The following is an 18228-nucleotide window of genomic DNA, read 5'->3' on the forward strand; positions in this document are numbered from 1 at the left end:
TGGTAATAGCGTGATTATTAATAGTGTGACGGGCCCAAAGAAGTCCATGAGGAAGTCTGAACATGTGAGCTACATTATGTTTTCAAACCCGTGGCGTGTGCGACTCCCATGGACACAACAGCCTTTCAACATCTGTAACGCGTTACGAAAGACAGCTGAAACAAATTAAAAGATTTATTATTTTTCCATTTAATGATTTTGAGGACACCTTCAAGGGAACCCAACTTTACATTACAGCAGGCCATTGTGTGTGTGTGTGTGTGTGTGTGTGTGTGTGTGTGTATGTGTGTGTAGCAGTTGTTTACAAATGTGATTTAGTGATTAATAATGAATGAGACTAAATAATTCAACATTTGTACATAAATTGGAAAGCCACATTAAAATCATACAAACTAATAAATCAGGTTCTTCAGATTTATGTCAATCCATTTTCATTAACTATTTTCATGAATCAGAAAGTGAGACTGAAGGAAGATGGTGAGTCAAGGTCAAAAGTCGCTGTCGCAGCATTTATGTATTGTCTTTCGACGAAGAACTCCTCAAAAGTTCGAGAAAATTGTGTCTCTGTTGAAAAACAACAACAAGACTGATGTGCCGTTCTCAAAGATCTTGCAGTGGTGAGAGTGAGAGGGTGTCGGGAAATCTGTCTCCTCTTTACAGACGATGTCCTTCTCATGTCAACAGCTGTAGCATCTGAGTGTGAGCACTGATAAGAAGTCAGTAGCCAGCGGGAATACATCATCACTGACATGAGCTTTTTTCTTTCCTCGTGACGTCGACAGGTGTATGCATCAGGGACCAAATCAAATGGTCCCATTATACCTAAATATTCTCTTAATTTGACCTTTTGCTTTAATAAAAATGATGCAAAGAATTTTATATAAAGCAAAGTCCGTTCACCTTTAGTGCTGCACAGCAGCAGCAGTGTGAGAAGCAGGACCTTCATGTTGTCAGATGTTATTCCACATAACAACCCTCCCGCACTGGCACTTTTATACTGGCACGTCACATGCCAACTGTAACTGTGGTCGTGCACTTCCTTGAGTGTGATATGCCGGTTAATAAACATTCCTTTGAACTCTGTTGTACTTGAGAAAAGAAGAAGCCAAAAAAGAGTTGTTTAATCTTCTTCAGACTTTTGCTGATAAGCACGATGTTGCAAGAAGATGAGCTGAGTTTTCTTTGAGCCCTCTCATGCGGGTTGAATGATGCTTCTGAGATTAACTTTATGTCGGACCTCTGGACAGGATTATATGTATTCATTTCAGATTGTACCAGATTATAACAGATCACATCCTAGATTTCAGACAGTCAGCATATATATTTTTCCCACTCTTTGTCAGACCCTCTGGCATCACTTTCTAACCCATGCCAGCGCACAGTAAACACGTGGTTAGCGTTGTGACGTCAGACCAGAAACACCTGCATTTTGGGCCTTAAATAAGTACATAAAACATAAGTAAAACCTAAAAAATGTCACAAACATCACTAACGTTACATAAAAATAACTCAATCTTGGTTTTCTCGTCCCACTGACCTGCATTATATGCATACAGTGACTAAATTACATTGTTTGTATCACTGAAGACTTTTTATAAGTAGAGCTTTGTTGAAATTCTTTACCTTCACATATGCTGTTAAACACCCGGTGCAAACCATAGTCGCACATCTCTGGTGCAGCCTCTGTTTCTGAGGGTGACGACAACTTGAAGTTGCTCTTTAGTGACATCCATAGGCAACAAGGGAGAAAGACAGTTTGTATATGAGGGTTTATTTTTCCTCAGCTCAACCTGTTTTTAACAATAACGTTTCTGTTACAGAACAGTCAGAGAAAGCATTTCTAGGAGATCACATACTAGATTGGTGTTGTTTATTTCATTTTGTAAATTGCATTAGCCTCCATTGTATGGGGGTGATAACTACGCTACCTACTGACTCACATAGAGACATTGCAAAAGTGACCGTCTCATGTTAGACTGCTGATTAACAATAAAGTTTCTGTTACAGAACAGCCAGAGAAACCATAGGAGTGGCCCTCAGGCTGAGATCACATACCAGACGGATGTTTACGTGGTACCTTCATAAAGAACATATTTAACAAAGAACATGTTGTACTTGTTATAATTTCAAGGGGGAAACCCATCTTTAGACTCACACAAACAAGTTTGTTTTGCCAAGATGTTACTTACTCTTCTGTTATGTAAAATAACACTTGTATTGTTATTACCAGCTCACTGAAACACAATTACGTTGTCTGAACTGCACTGTGCTGGCACAGTGTCAAGAGTTCAACTCAATACCACTTTGTCATTTAAACAATATATAAACGAGGACTGTTAAAGTCGTGCCGGACAAAAGCCAATAAACAAGCTGCCACACAACTATTCACAGACCACGTGTAGACCAGGGGCGTACATATAGTAAATATAGAGAGTGCAGGCCGTGGGGCCAGTGGTGGAGGCCTCTGGAGACAGCTGTCTCCTACAAAATGACATTCCCACACAACTAAACCGCACTCTCCATTATGTTGGAAGGAAACATGTTCTACAATTGAAATTAAAACGAAACAAAATATGCTCCAAAACTACTTTGTTAAGTTTAGTAATAAATAAAAATCATGGTTTGGCTTCAAATGTCTACGAAACACAAAACAAAACAAAAAAAGCACTTTGTTCACCTCCTGGGTCAAAGCAGACTAATTGTAAACTTATTTGTGATCCTTGAAAAGAAAAAAGATATTAGCCTTGAAACATACCAATGCACTTTTATTGTATGTGAATGTCATTTTTAGGCTAAATTAAGTATAAAAACAATGAATTTATGTTTGTCATTTCAGTCCTATACAGATATGCAATGAGGATTACTTGTAGTATGTATGTTGATATTGTCCAATACGATGTCTCTATTAGTACATGTGACGAGATGATACGATGATGTGTGTGTGTGTGTGTGTGTGTATGTTTTCATGGGGTCCATTGTAACGACCTCACTCCACTCGTGTATCAGCCCGAGGCTTCATTGTGCAGCTGTAAACACACAGGCGCTGCTGACCAGTGTTTTCTGCTGCAATACCAAAGTATTCTTGCGTTTCTTCAGCAATAAAGTCACGGTGACTATGTTACACGGTTTATCATGTGTCACATTTAAATCTTTGCTTGCACATTTGCAAGCAAAGCAGAGTTTATTTCTGTATCAACTGATAAAAGTTTAGTTGGTAAACTGACCCTTTAAAATGACTCTTAGACGACAAATATGTTATGAGGAAAACTGTCACTACAGGCGTGATAAAGGAATTAACAACATAACAGCATCAAAAATCAAGCAGTAATCAATGTAGTTATTAAAATGGAGAGCGATTTAAGTCTTGTAAAATGTAAAACACTAACTTGTCTGGTTTGCGTGTTCTCATCGTGTGCGAGAGCGTTCTGCTTTATTTCATCTGTCGATGCTCCCACGCCCCTCAACAGCATCATTTAGAAAATTAACTTGGTCCCTCGAGTCTCTGCTAGTATGACTAACATATACCTGCACGTGTTATCCCGTCCTGTCCTACAAACATAAACTCTCTTCCTCTCAGGAGGTGAGGAACCACATCAGTGATATGTAGCATAAACACCGTGAGGTCGCTGTGGTCTAAACAATTATGTTTAAATTACACTTTTACAGTTAATATAAACCTTGCAATAACTCCTATGTGTGTATATTAGAGTCACAATACCTGCTTCATCTTTTGGGTGAGGCACGAAATGGGAAAACTGTTGTTTTATTCAATCAGCACTCAGAATTACCAACTTTACAAAAAGTATGCTTATAACAGGGTTTTTTTTAAATTAGATTTACATACAGCTCTTGAATATCTTGATTCTTGGTATTTTGCTGATTTTCAACAATATTTATCCACAATAAAATATATTATATCTCATTTTAAGAATGCTTCCATAGATTAATAGAAGTTTGATCACAACATTTTTTTTTCAACGTATCTTCTGTAAAAGTGACTTTGATGCCAGAAGGTCAGTTTCAGGCAATGTCGCTGAAACACGCTCATTGTATTGCTAAATGGTATAAAGGTGAATAGAACATGTGTTCATACGTTTTCTTAATTTGAGTTTAAATTTCTAAAAATAGAGCTCCTTCTAAAGGCAAGTTAGCATCTTAACACTGACATATTAAACCGAGAGCTGTGTGTCATTTTCATAACATTGGGTTATACAATATAACCATCATGGGCATATAATAAACTGGCCTCACGCGGTGGAGAGACTATGTCAGGTTGTCCTGCTCCGTGGCTCCCTTTCTGTCCTCCACACTGTCGTCTTCAGATGTTGATTTCTTACTTCTGTGGAACAGAGACAGTTTCGTATTTATTTTTCCAGGCAAGCCATGTGTCGCACTAGCAAATTCTACATATGTGAAACTATATATTATCCAGTTTTTGATGACATAAATTAAATGAGATAGCGCTGACTGGACCATGTACGGTAAGGTGCTTCTCTCGTAATACTGTGATGTTTGACCACATAGAAAGAGAAACCTCTACATATAATCATGTGTTGCTTTTCGTACTTGCATCCTTCAAACTTCCTCTCTCGATAGGAGTCGCCCTTCTTCATGAGGTAGAGAAGGACCATGTCACAGAGGAAAGCTCCCTGTGAAATGAAGTGTTATTCAGTGAGCTTCTTTTAAATGCATTTTCTTTTACAAAGTATTATAAATGGTACTTACGGCGCCCATCAAAGCCAGGCCTGAAGCAACGTTTATGAGTGTCGGGATGACGTTGAACTTCCCGGCCTATAAATAACAACAGAAATACAAAACCATGTGCTTTATAGCAAAACACAAAATCATCGAAAAAGCGTCTTTTATTAAAAATGTCTTTGAATGTGATTATTACGTTTAAAGAGAAACTGCATTCTACCGATACGCAAGTATAATGAATTAGATAATTAGATGAAAATACATCCTAATCATGTTTCTTCTTGTGGATAATCCCAGACATCAGTCACTCAAATCGTGTCACATCATAATGCTTCAGCAGAGAAGACATTTCATGCATTCACCTTTTTAAAAATACATTTACCTTTCCGTGCACCATGATGTTGAATCGGATACCATAGACTTTGAATAGCGATCGATAGCTCTCACCAGCAGCATTTTTAAAATACCGAGCGTGTCTGATGGGAGGAAACATGGAGGAATGAGAATACAATTACACAAGACACAATGTTGGGATCATTTCCCTTCTTTTCTTTTTAACTTTAAATAAATCGAATCACATTGTCGGTGACATTGCAACGTAGGTCGAGACCATCTCACCTGAAGTTGAACCCTGTGGCGATGGTCTGCCTGGAGACGCTGATGTCCATGCGAGTGAAGCGGTACTGTGGATGGCAGTTGGAGTAACCTTTGTCCAGGTCACAGTACCACTCTATCATGACGCCAATGGAGCCGCCCTGCAGAACAACAACAAATACAAATGTGATTAAATGCGTCTTCGGAACCGTGTCAATCAATCATAATAACAAATAGGGCGGGTGCACATCTTTAAACTGCATTCCTACAAGGCCAATGGACACTAATGTGCTCCTTCAACACATTTATACTCACTCAATAATCAGACATGTAACATATAATATCTATAATAATAATGTCATTTATCAGTTTTGTATGTGGTACTTCCTAGCATTTCCTTATTTACTCTTTGCCAACATTCTGCACAGATTATTAACATCTTTGTGATGGAAAACTGCTTAAGTAATTACAAATATGTCGACTGAAGTGGAGCCTAAAGATTGCCAAGTAAACATTTAAGGATGCACCTATGATGTATACTTTTCCTCTCCCAATGAGGCTACTTAATTATTACAAATACTTAACTTCACTCAATCAAACTTTGCACAGATACTCTTACAATATAGAGCTATGTTATGTTCAAATATAGAAAATATAGTTACGATAAGAAAATAAAACTTTTAATTATAATTCTTTTGCAAAATATATATATTCTTCCTTTGCTGTGCACTATCATACACCAATGTACCAGTAACACATATATGAACTTAGTATCTATGTTCTCAATGGTTTTATGTATATTATGCCTTTTTAAATTATTCAAATAGGCCTTGTGTTTGAGGAGATAATCAGAATTTAGTATGGGTATATTAACCATTCGGATTTTCGGAAAACAGGGCTTAGTGTTAGCTCACTTTTCAGTGTCATTTTCTCAGAAAGAAAACCATGAATTATACTTGTTTTGCATTACATTTGTATTGAAAATAAATAGACACAATTGATAATATATCTGTTTTAATAATACAAAATGGTAGCTGCTCTGCCTCCTTCACCCTTTCCTCATCCTCCTAATTTCTCTCCCCCCTTTTTTTTTTACTTACATATGTGGCCATGTCCTGGAAATTGTATCCAGCACTTCTGGTGATGTCACCGAGGCGAAAGATGGGGCAGTAGGGGTGGAGCTCCTCCTCAAATCGACATTTCCTCAAATAGGAATCGTCAGTCGTTTCCAAAACGTTTGACCTCCGAGTAAAGAAACGCATCCAGAGTGTATATGAGAGTGCACTGCTCATTGTTTCTAGTTAACACAGCAGCACACAAAAAGATTATTATGGAGAGTGTTGAGCACAGAAGAAGGTGTTGACATACTTTGAAAACATGAATTTGGGAAAATGGATGAAATTCTTGATGTAGATGGTGAAGTTTTCAGCGTTTGTCAGCAGAGGGCCTCTGTAATGAAGACATTGTAATTATTTGCCACACATTCTGTACCTTGCAAAGAAAAATCACTTGGTGATGTAGGTTTAGGGACATAAATCAACTTGTGCGAAGACTAAGGGAATCAAATTGCGCTTGAACAGCTGAGTGGGCTGTCGCATTCACACGTTAAATTAGATGTAATGTAGATAAAAGGCCGGGTCAAGTCTCTGAGTATGTGCCTTTTGTTAACTAAGTAGTTAACTAACTAGTAGTATTTCCCAATATTTCCCTAAACTTAACCAAGTAGTTTCCTATCAAGAAAGTTTATTTTGAAAAGACTATTCACATGTGGCAAGCATAAATTGTCATGTGTTGCTGGACCTTTGTCGGAAAACAAACAAAATAATACTTTTTGTTGTATGAGGATGAGTTGTGTAGCCTATTTAGAGGCTGTGTTTAGCTCAAGAACAATGTTGCCTGTGAAAGGGCTCAGTGGATTTAAAATGGCTCAGGCTGATACCCGCTGTCAGTGGTCGTCCACTTTGGGTATATTTTACGTTGTTTTGATTAGTCAGACTTATTCATTTGTTTGTTCTCTATAACACATACGTCACTATGACTTTAAGGTGATTTGTAGAGTCATTGGTTCAATCAACATGCTACTGATTTTACTTTTTATTTGCATTTTTTCCCCATATTTTAAGAGTGTCATCTGGTACCGAGACTGTTGTGTAATTGTCTGACTTAACTCCTCAACTTACATTATTGTCAAGTGGGAATCTTCAACATGTGTTTGCTTTCAGGATTTTGTTCAACCGACGAGAGGTTTCATGTGACTGCATTGCTCCTTACTGTGGTTTGAACTTTCTTTCAATGGGACACCAGCCGTAGATTTCACAGGTACCAGTAGAGTTTTCATCTTTTCTCAAGCACCTGCCACTCATAATTCCTTCAGGAAAAAAAAACCCCAGCAGAATAAGTCACACAGCTCAACACATGTGAAAAGGCCCTATATTTGAATTCATGTTGCGAAGATATTGATTATATGAATTATGCAATATCAGTTCAAATACAACTTTCAGGTTGCGCCTTACACTTGAACAGACAAAAACAAATTACCACCCAGAACATTCCTTTTCCGTATCTTAACCCCTTGTGTTTTCTACTATGTGTGTTTTAATTTGCAGTTGTTTCAAAAAACACCACAATAGAGAGAGAAGAAACTCGTTCCTCATTCCTATTTCAGAATGGCACTGAACCGACCGACTTGATGGCGATTTAAAATCGGTGGCGTTTCTTTCTTACCGTTACCAGCCGCCACCATCTTCCCCTCTTCACAGTCATCTCCATCTCGACAGTGACCATCCAGCACTTTGAGGCTCTTAAGACCACAAGAGAAAGGGAAGAGATTCAAGAAATATTTAACCAAACAGCCCATTTTTTTTCATTTAATTCACGACGAAAGTTATGCAATGTAATCTTAAGACAACCTGAAAAGTTAGGAAAGTTGAGGGATTTTGACTACGCAGGGGCACTGCAACTATAGTGCAAGCCGAAATGTATACAAGAGGAGGGTTTTATGACTGAGCACAGGCTTGCTATTCTTCTTGGCTGATACAGGAGACCAAGAGGGGCTGAGTTTACATACCAGGATCCCTCTGGAAAGCTTAAGATATAGCGGAGAGAAATGATGATTTGCACACACACACACACACACACACACGCACACACACACACACACTCACTCATAACCGCCTTTGTTAAAAGTTTTAAAAGTCTTTTGTTATGACTAAGCGTTGTAAAGAAAGTGCTCTCCTGGCTGTAATTGCCTGTGCCACCATTCGAGCCCAGCGCACCGATGATTCACAATTTTCTAAGGTGTCTTCTTCACCTGGCCATTATCTTGAAACATTGCACTGATTAGTGGTGTTTCTGGGTGCTGATTGGCTCAAGTAACCATTTACCGAGGGACATGCAGTCTAACACGCTCTGTAGATCACTTAAATAACAAAATGTCGTATAAGGGGATTAAAGTGTGGAGAAGTTTCCGTTTATGTGTGTTTTTCATTTCTGCCCCAACCTCAGTCATGACTGTGTCTTTGAAACACCGCCAGCTGAAATAGTTTCCGGATGATCAAACGTCAAAAGATGGAGAGTAAATAAAGTAGCTTTAAAATAAACACGGTTGCCCTCGGGCAGTTTGAAACTGAGCGTCTTAAACACAGTGTCTAAACAGCCCATCGTGCCCTCCAGCTAACACTCACAGCAGTTAGTTTGCTCAAGTTAGACGTAAACGTGTCCGTCTCAAAATGCAATGCAAGGTATCCTGGAGACTACAATCACAACAGCTAGATGGACACAATCAAAATAAATGTCTTGTCTACTTTGAAGCACTGCAGAGAAATCCAGCTCTCCATATCATAAATGAAGAGATTTTTGTACATCATCAACATTCTCTTTGTTTTATAGAGCTGTATATTTAAAATTCAGAGCATTAATATGGCAGCAAACTCAAGTAAACGGCATGAGCTCTGTTGCCGTTGTTAGCACTGTTAGCGCTGTTAGCCGTGGGCCGGCGGCTGACCGAAGCCGATGTTGAGAGTCAATAGAAATACTTCCAATCCAATATTGCGCACCTTAAACTACTTATGGATGAAGGGGCCTTTTGGCCAAAATAAATGAGCTCAGATTTCTCACAGTTCATATTTTTGTATCTACAATTTTCTGGAAAGCATTTCATGGATTGTTTAGATGGATTTAGATTTTTTCTTTTCAATGGGGAATATACAAAATTATGTGAATAACTTTGACCTGGTTAGACAAAGATAACGCAGTGTTGCTATATGCAAAATGTGATCAATTCCCAACCACATTGCATAAAACGCTGATAAATACTCCAGGCATTATGTTATTAAAAAATAAAATCATGTTTTTTTGACTGAAAGAACCTCTGTTCTGTCTTCTTACCTCAGCACAGTATGCCAGCTTCTGGTTTGGCGTCTCTAAGAAATTGGTTACAACAAACAGAACAGCTTCACCCTAGATGTAGAGAAAACACTGTGAATTGGTCGTTATGTTGACACCAGGACATGATGACCCCTGGGCTTCCTCCCTTCCTCCCTCCTCAGCCTTAAACCGTCTTGAGGTCCTCCTTTGTGTTCCTGCCAGAGGCTATCTGTCCCCATCACTGTGTATATACATACTGCACCTGCAACTTTCACAAAACCCGTTTGCTACACTGTGTTAGTTGTCATAGTGTTTTTAGCTCTTTAAACTGTTTTATGTTGATTTAAACCGGGTTAGGGTTAGACGGGTGAGGGAAGATGTTGAACATGTTGTTAATGTCTTAATTTAGCCACAAGCATGTGCGTCTATCACCCAGTCTGTACACATTGGTGCGGTGGTTGAAGGTTTTCACCTGTGATGGGATGACGTAGTCCTCCGGTCCCCACACCAGCCGACCGGACTCAGTGGTGTTCGTCACCGAGACGCCCTTCAGTTTAGTTATGATAGAGCTCTGGATGGCCTCGTCCGTCTCCTGGTAGCCTTTCTTGCTTACGAAAACCCACCTGTGGGCGAGAGGGAAGACTTGTAACGGTTGAAAGATGTGATTGATTACACACAGTTTAGGGTGTCATTTTTATTTTCATATTGTTGCTGTTGAAAATTGAGGCTATAACAGTATGTTTAATTGTTTTGTGGTATCACTGTGATCAGAAATGTTTAGTTGCTAAGTAAGTTGAACGTACGAGGAATTTGACTCGTTGAAAGGTGCATAACAATAAACATAGACTAAAAATATAATAAAAACAATAAACATAGCTATTGGTAAATAACAAACAGATAACATATCCTTATAGAGTTAAAAGTAGCCTATTGATTTTATACTTTGGGCCTAAACTGTATCGTATTATTTTAAATATCATTAATACCTGTGACTACATAAGTCAAATGTACTTACTAGATTCTGCTGACTACAGCTTTTTACTTTTATTTAACTTTTTGTCACAATTGTTAGTGTATTAAAAACAAACTATCCTGTCAATTTGCCTGTAGAACTCACTGAATAGCCCATTAACTTGTAATCATCATCATCAGCCTGTACAGAGGTGCTGTATAAAATAATGAATGTATTTATTCATTCAGGCTATTTAAAATATATAAGTGTGTTCAGGTCAACATAAAATCCTCACAAGCATGCATTTCTATATTAATAATATACTAATAATAATTAGGCTACCATTTGAATTAAGGCAGGCTAATAACACTGCCAGAGTAGTTCACTGACTTACCCTATAATGTAACCGATGATGGATAACTGAATAAGTCTGTACAGAACTCCAACTCTCTTATTTTTGGCGACAATGTATTTTTTCGTTTTGTAGTCGAATAAGGGGAGGAAGCGTCCCGTGAAGAAGCTCCCGGCCATCCTGCAGCTGCATAATTATGATGAGTGGTCCACTGAAACACAAACACAGCCAAAGTTTCAGTCCATCCTCTCAACAGGCTGCGGGGCAGGAGGGCGGTCTTTCCTTTTAAAAGGAAAGACGTGTAAAGAAAGATGGTTTATATAATCAGCACAACTGATTATTATGAACATGTGCACCATAGCGTGTTAGTGGATTTTCTCCCTCTCTCACTGCCTCTCTCTCTTTCAGGCACAAGAACCACAGCACCCTGAGTCTATAATATAGATATGAATCATCCCAAGGTGTGGTCTTTGTTTTGACACGAGTACCTTGCATATGTTTTTTGTTTTTTTTGCTGTTGTATTCATAACTTTACCTGTAACTTTTGAACCGTAAGTCTTGGTGTTACATCCCCTTTTCAGTCGAGGGGAAAAGTGGGGGGACGAACACGTGACAGCCAAAGAATATGTGCAAGAAAGTAAAAAGTAGGAGTAACGCTTTTAACAAGGTTTATTCACATTGATCGTGGCTAACAAAAAAAAAAAACGTTCTCCATGAAGAGAGGTTGGGAGAGTTGTGAAATCAAGATAAAAAAAAACTATGCCTGTCTAACTACCTCTGGAAAAGAAATAAACAAAATGGGCTCACATACTTCTTTAAACAATGATCTAAAACAACCAATAACATAATGTTTTAGACACAAAGTAGCTACGTGCTTGCACACATGTACAGGGTACCACAAACTTACTGTCCTCAACCTCTCACCACAAACCTTCACACCTATCAGTGTCAGTGGGTGCTTGGGATCAAACAAACACCCTGAAGGGAAAACAAGAGGGGAGGGGAGAACACACAACACTGACACGTACAACTTGGAAACAAAAACATTAGAATTGTTGGACTCCTCGGGACCTGAAGAATCTACCCATAAACCACACCCATTTAGGTTGGGTTATTTCCATTTTTGAATTATTTGTCATTTTTGTTTGTTTTTTGCTGCTTCCACCACAGAGTTGGAGCAATTGGCCCCAAATTTGGTACAAAACATCCCGGACTTTTTGATTTGTGATGTTTCATACAGTTTTGCTTTAGCAGTCCCTCAGACACAACATAATATGTACTTTGTGCTTTTGCAACCACATTTGTTGGATATGATGTCTGAGTAACCATGTTTTGGCCACTAGCTGGCACTGCAGCAGCATCATCTATCTATACAAATGTGTGTGTGTCTAAAAATTAGATGAGGGAATATGAATATATATGAACACCACATCTCTGCAAAAGGGATTGTTTTAGATATTTAAATTTCAACTTAATCAGTATTTCTTTTTGAAATGTCGTGGTTAAAATCTCAAATCAACAGATGCAAGGCGAACCTGCAGTTTCTCGCTTTGCCAGACAAAAAAGCTTAGATTTTATGCTCGGTAAACATAAAATGTAGGTTTGAAATGTTTAGCATTAATTAGTCTCGTTGATGAACATTTCCCTCAACCTGTACATGTTTCATCACAAGGCCCCCTTCTCCGGAAGCATCAACAGGAAGTGGTCTGGAGCAGACTGACATTTCAGGTCTTTTTATGTCACAATCATTTACATTCATTTATTATTCATCTATTATATTTATATTATACATTTATATTATATTCATAAAAGATGAATATTTATTGTTTTTCAATTTTATGTTTGACATAACAAGCTTACAGTTTGAAAATGTTGAGTGTTGTTCATGGGAAACTGAAAGACGTGAGAGCATTTCCGTAACTAAATGAGCTGTGATGGTCTTGTGGTTTTGTCCCATGATGCTTAGAGGCGTTAGTGTACAGCTTCGCCATATTTCTGTTCACCATACGAGATGCTGACAATGAATGCTGACAGGTGGATTGTCTTTTTGGCACTGGCCTTTATTTCCGTGTCTTCAAATGGTAAGTCCTTTTGGGAAATTAGAGAAGGAACATATCAATATTATAAAAAAACATTCAAAATACAACTTCACCTTTTTTTTGATATTAATTGTTTGTTCACTCAATGTACATTATTTGATTTTAGAATCTGTGCTTAGAATTTAGAATGCGTGTTCTAAAAGCTTGGCAAACAACACAAATGATGTATTCTCAAGTGGACTATAATGTTTGTATTATATTTAAATATGGTTAACAATATACACTATATCCCCCCCATTAAAATGTGCTGTTCATAAATTAATTTCTCTAATTTGTAAGAAACTGTGGGCAGATATGTTTCAGGGTTAAATATATATATATATATATATATATATATATATATATATATATATATATATATATATATTTTAAATATATATATATATATATATATTTAATAAAGTTATTGTAATGTTTAATTTGTTGTTATACTTGTAATCCAGTTACATTTATTAATTTGAATATGTCTAGAAATCACAGTTTTGAATATCAGATAAGACACATGGTAAATAAAAAAATCAAGTAATATAAATAAACAGTAAAACAGTAATAAAAACTGTAAAGAAGAATAAAGTAGCAATATTAAATATACAGACAGAATTTAAAAACTATATCGAATGTATTTATATTGGACGTAGAGTTTGTACTCTTGGTACTCGTGGTAAATTAAAATAACCGACCTAAAATGCAATCTTGTTCTCTGTTTGTTTCGTCCCGTGAAGAAGAGCCGGACATTGAGGACTCTTCTGATCCATATTCAGATGTCTGTGAGACGCAGACACTCAGCGCTCCTCTTGGCTCCTCTGTGCTTCTCCCATGCAACTTTGAAACAAGTAAGCTCAGCTCGGTGTCGTGGGCCCACACCACCGGGCTGGAGCTAGTCCACCTCACATCTGAGGGTCGCATTAAGTTCCTGGACCACAGGTATGGTCGGGTGAAAGTCTTTCCCAACCAGGTCTCAGAGGGGAACTACTCCATCCGCATCGATGAGCTCCAACACTCGGACCTGGGGGGTTATCGCTGTAAGCGGGGACCTGACTGTCTTCAAGTGGAGTTGGCTGCCGTCATATGTAAGATCATTTTTGTTTGAACGTTTTCAGGTATTGCTTCCTCACCACTGAGCAGCAGCCTCTGCAGAAATATGCGGCCTCCTTCCTTTCCATGGTCATACGCCTCCTAGGCCAAACGCATGAAAGGGGGCCAGTGCACAGGCTTATAGAGTTTCCTGTGAAACGCATCTCTGTAAAACCACATCTTACCGTGCAGGTGCTCTGAGCGAAGAGGCGATGTTACTGATTTATATTTGTGTCGGCGTGGCTGCTTTCACCCTGCTGAGCGTCGGGGGCTACTGCTGCATGAAGTGCATAAGTGAGTATACCTGCTCAGTCCACACATGGCAGAAGCAAAGTTTGTGGTTTGTGAGCTCATTTAATGGATGTATTGGTTGGTTTATTTAAAAACTCTTTTTTTTTCAGTGTGCTGTAATAACAAAACAATATACAATATAAACAATCCTGAAGGTGCAGGCGCTGAGGGTAAGCAATGATTTCATGGTTTAACATTTAGTTACATTTACAGCAGGAATAACAGAACAATATAGGCTTGATCACAGCCAGTTAAGACATCTGATGAGAGGACATTTGTTATGAAGAGTTCTGTTAAGTTATTTCAAAAGATGTATCATGCAAAGGACAAAGAAAATCAACACAATATACACATATACAGCAATGCACATCTTTCCTTCAAGTCGCTTTGTATGATGTCCTGCTCACTGCAGGCGCCAGGGCTGCACCTGACGAAGCAGGCAGAGTGCCAGTGGATCAACAGCAGGGAGGTAACAACACAAACACACACACAGTAGTGTGTGTGATGCACAATTCAACGAGGACAAAGGATATTTCTGATGTGTTTTCTTGACCTGTGTCACTGTACACAAAGTGTTTCCTTTTCGTACAGGAGGGAGCAACAGTAATCTTGTTTATGGTGCGTTCACACTCTTCTTCTTTCTTTGATCTTTCCAAGTCATCTATTGAGTCACCTTCTTATAAATCACAATTGTCTCAGTTGACGTTTTCTAATATATATATTTTTTTTATATCAGAAAATGATGACCAGCAGGGCGACCTCAGCAGAAATTATTGCAATCCAATACATCTGCCCGATCCAGACAGGACTCAACCCACTCCAAGCACGATTTATCCAAACTTGAACCAGTTTGAGAGGGTGGAAAGTCAGAAAACAAAACAGGGTTTTCATAGAGGTGCTTAGTATTCAGTAAAATGATTGCAGTTTGTATTATTAGGGGATTATTTTATCATCTAGTCATGACAAACTGGAGTAACTCAGTCTCACCTCTCCAGAACTCTTCAGCAGATTACGGCAAGCAAGCCTGAGTCGGCATTGTTACGGTAAAATATGCATCTTTCATTATATTGTGTAATTTCAGTGCTGTCAGGACTTTCACTTTTATGTATTTGATTATTTACACAGCTAACCAAGGGGAAATCGGCAGGCAACAAGCCATGTCAACTCCGGCAGAGAATCGCCACGGAGGTATTTCGATTGTATTTAATTTATCTTGTATCATCTGTCAGAATTATTTATCTGTGCGTGAGAATAAATAGCGTATTGTTACATTATTCACTGATTTCCCTTTTTTGCAGCAGCAGGTTTTGGGAAGAAGAAGAAAGCCAAGAAAAGTGAGTGCTGACTTCCTCTGTGGGCCAGTTTGAGATGAAAATAAAACTGTGGCTTAGCCGCTGTCCTCTACTTCTCCGTTGTTTCCCTGTCAGATGTTGTGCTCCAAAACCCAATTTACAACCGGAGCACGGACCAGCTCAACCGGTAGAGAACAAGGAGAGACAAACAGCTGTTGAGATTGTTTTTTTCAGTATAAATGTCTAATTGTATGCATTGATTATTAATTTGACATTAAACTTTATACATGTCTTATTGTATGTGTTTGCTGTATAATTATTATCCTGTACATGAAGCAGTATGTTGGGGTAAATGAGACAAACCTGTGTAAGATTTGGGCTATTTGATGCATGTGAGAAGCAATATTTTTTGACCACATAAATTACTTTAATGCTCTCAGTTTGACTTTCAGATCAAATAAGCCCTTTGTTTTGTATTTTTAACCAAATTACACTCACATCTGCAGACAGTTTAGAGTCTCAGGTACAATTGCATTTCTTTACCTGTGGGAGGACACAGAGCGAACAAGCTGATTTAAAACACAGGGCCCTCATACTGTGGGGCAACAGAGTTGCTTTTTTACTCTTACCAGAGTCTTGCCAATTAATTAAGCCTAACGAGAAGCAGCTGCTGCACCTGTGACAGGATCTCAGGAGCCAAAGATGAAGGCACACAGAACAGACTTCCTTTTGGTGGTGTGCATGTCGTTGTTACTTTTTAAACGTGAAGCCAATGCTGCTTCAGAACCATTTCAAGCAACGGTTTCTCACACTAGTGACCCGTCGATTTGCCACGATGGGTTCATGTCTGTTTACTTATCAAAGGCGCAATTTGCTGATCTTCCTCTCTCCATTTATGTTCAAGGTGAGTCAGACTCCGAAGATGCATCAAGTCAATGATGACGCATAGCTTCGGAGTGTTAACTCTGCTCTTGTTTGTGTCTAAATTTACACACAGATGAACACAGCGGATATCACCAAGCCATCGCTGTGGCAAAACAGTGCCACTACTTCCTTGGAGAAGCTGACACTTTTGTTATCTTAACAGTTGCTTCCTATGGGTGTTTTGTAAGAAGACAAGTAAGCTGAAAAAGTATCCTGAGCTTTTGTTTTTTTGTATGCAGATTTATACAAATGTTTTCATATTCTAATCATTTTTTTCAATAGAAAAATTGGACAAATCTGACTGTTGTCATTGTGGCAGTTGCAGACAGGGGCAGAGTTGGAATTGTCAAGTCAATACCGCTCATCTGTAAATGGAAAATGAAGGGTAGTAATTCTACATGTACAACTATAATGACGTGTTTGAATTTAGTTTTGTTTTTAATTCTCAGTGTGTTTTTCTACAGAGGTGATCAAAAATGATGATCCACTAATTTCAACACGTGAATCCTGCAACAAGGATGGTTTCAACATTACCATCTCTCAGAATGCCACGGTCCCACCTCTGAACCTGGACGCAGTCTGGATTCCTTCCAGCCAAAACCATAACTGTAACCGCCCAAAAAGATCCAAGAAAGCCGTCACGTTCAGTTTTCCATTCACTGATTGTGGCACTCAGTCTGTGGTAAATACAAATAAATTACCCCCCCCCCCCCCATCCAGCTGCAGACCGGCCAGGTGGTATTACAACAGGTGTGGTTGTGTCTTGCAGATAGCAGACGGGATTATAACCTACTGGGTCAAGATTGAGGTGAAGCAACATCCGCAGAAAAGCTTTATATTTCGTGAAGCACCTTTCCAGTAAGAAATTAAAATGTTCCACTTCCCCTGCTCTGAGAATGTAAGAACACTCATTTTAAATGTCCTTATGTATATATATTTGTTTTGCAGTCGTACTGTGCATTGTAGCTTTGCATTGGTCCAAATGACTCAGCTGAGCATCAATGTTCAGGGAGAAAAAGCTGAGTACCTGTCAACACTGAAGAGTGAGGGAATACTGAGGACTGAAATGAGGTTTGCCAAAGGTCACGTTAGTCAAGTTTCTGCTTGATTTGTACTTTTATTGCATGTGAAACATATTTTGATGAATAAAAAAAGTACAGACCTGTATACGTATTTAGGACATGAATGTCTTAGAAATTCAAACGTTTCAAACATGGAGCATAGTGAAGCCCTGGTAAGTTATTTCTTATTTCCCCCTAATCTTTCAACTACAGACTCCAATTACAAGTCTTTCTATTCCTCTCGAGACCCTCAAGCGATCACTGAGCTCGGCCAGCCGGTGCACGTGGAGGTGTTTGCTCTCAAACATGAGGACAAGGACTTGGTGCTGCTATTGGAGGACTGCTGGGCGACACCGACTGAAAACCCTCAAGACCCACAGAGATGGAACCTGCTTGTCAAAGGGTGAATGCGCATTAAGTAAACCAGCATTTCATCCTAAAGGTAAATTAACATCTGTGCCCGTGCTTCAATCAACCAATGCTCATCTTTGTATCCAACCCAGATGTCCTTTCGGTGGCGATAGCC

General features: G+C 38.7%; 1 protein-coding gene across 1 annotated transcript; it reads right to left on the reverse strand.

Moving 5' to 3' along the window:
• Positions 1-4263: 4263 nt before the first annotated feature.
• Positions 4264-11140, reverse strand: LOC306742506 (P2X purinoceptor 5-like; the record flags this gene model as incomplete). Its single annotated transcript, XM_079224897.1, has 12 exons — positions 4264-4339; positions 4567-4649; positions 4726-4791; positions 5081-5174; positions 5317-5453; positions 6393-6534; positions 6661-6741; positions 7564-7660; positions 8017-8092; positions 9679-9750; positions 10130-10280; positions 11004-11140. 12 exons carry the CDS (start codon positions 11138-11140, stop codon positions 4264-4266), a joined length of 1212 nt encoding a protein of 403 aa, XP_079081023.1.
• Positions 11141-18228: the final 7088 nt, after the last annotated feature.

The sequence above is a fragment of the Taurulus bubalis genome (assembly GCF_910589615.1).
Source record: "Taurulus bubalis genome assembly, chromosome: 10".
In the NCBI taxonomy this organism is placed as follows: domain Eukaryota; kingdom Metazoa; phylum Chordata; class Actinopteri; order Perciformes; family Cottidae; genus Taurulus; species Taurulus bubalis.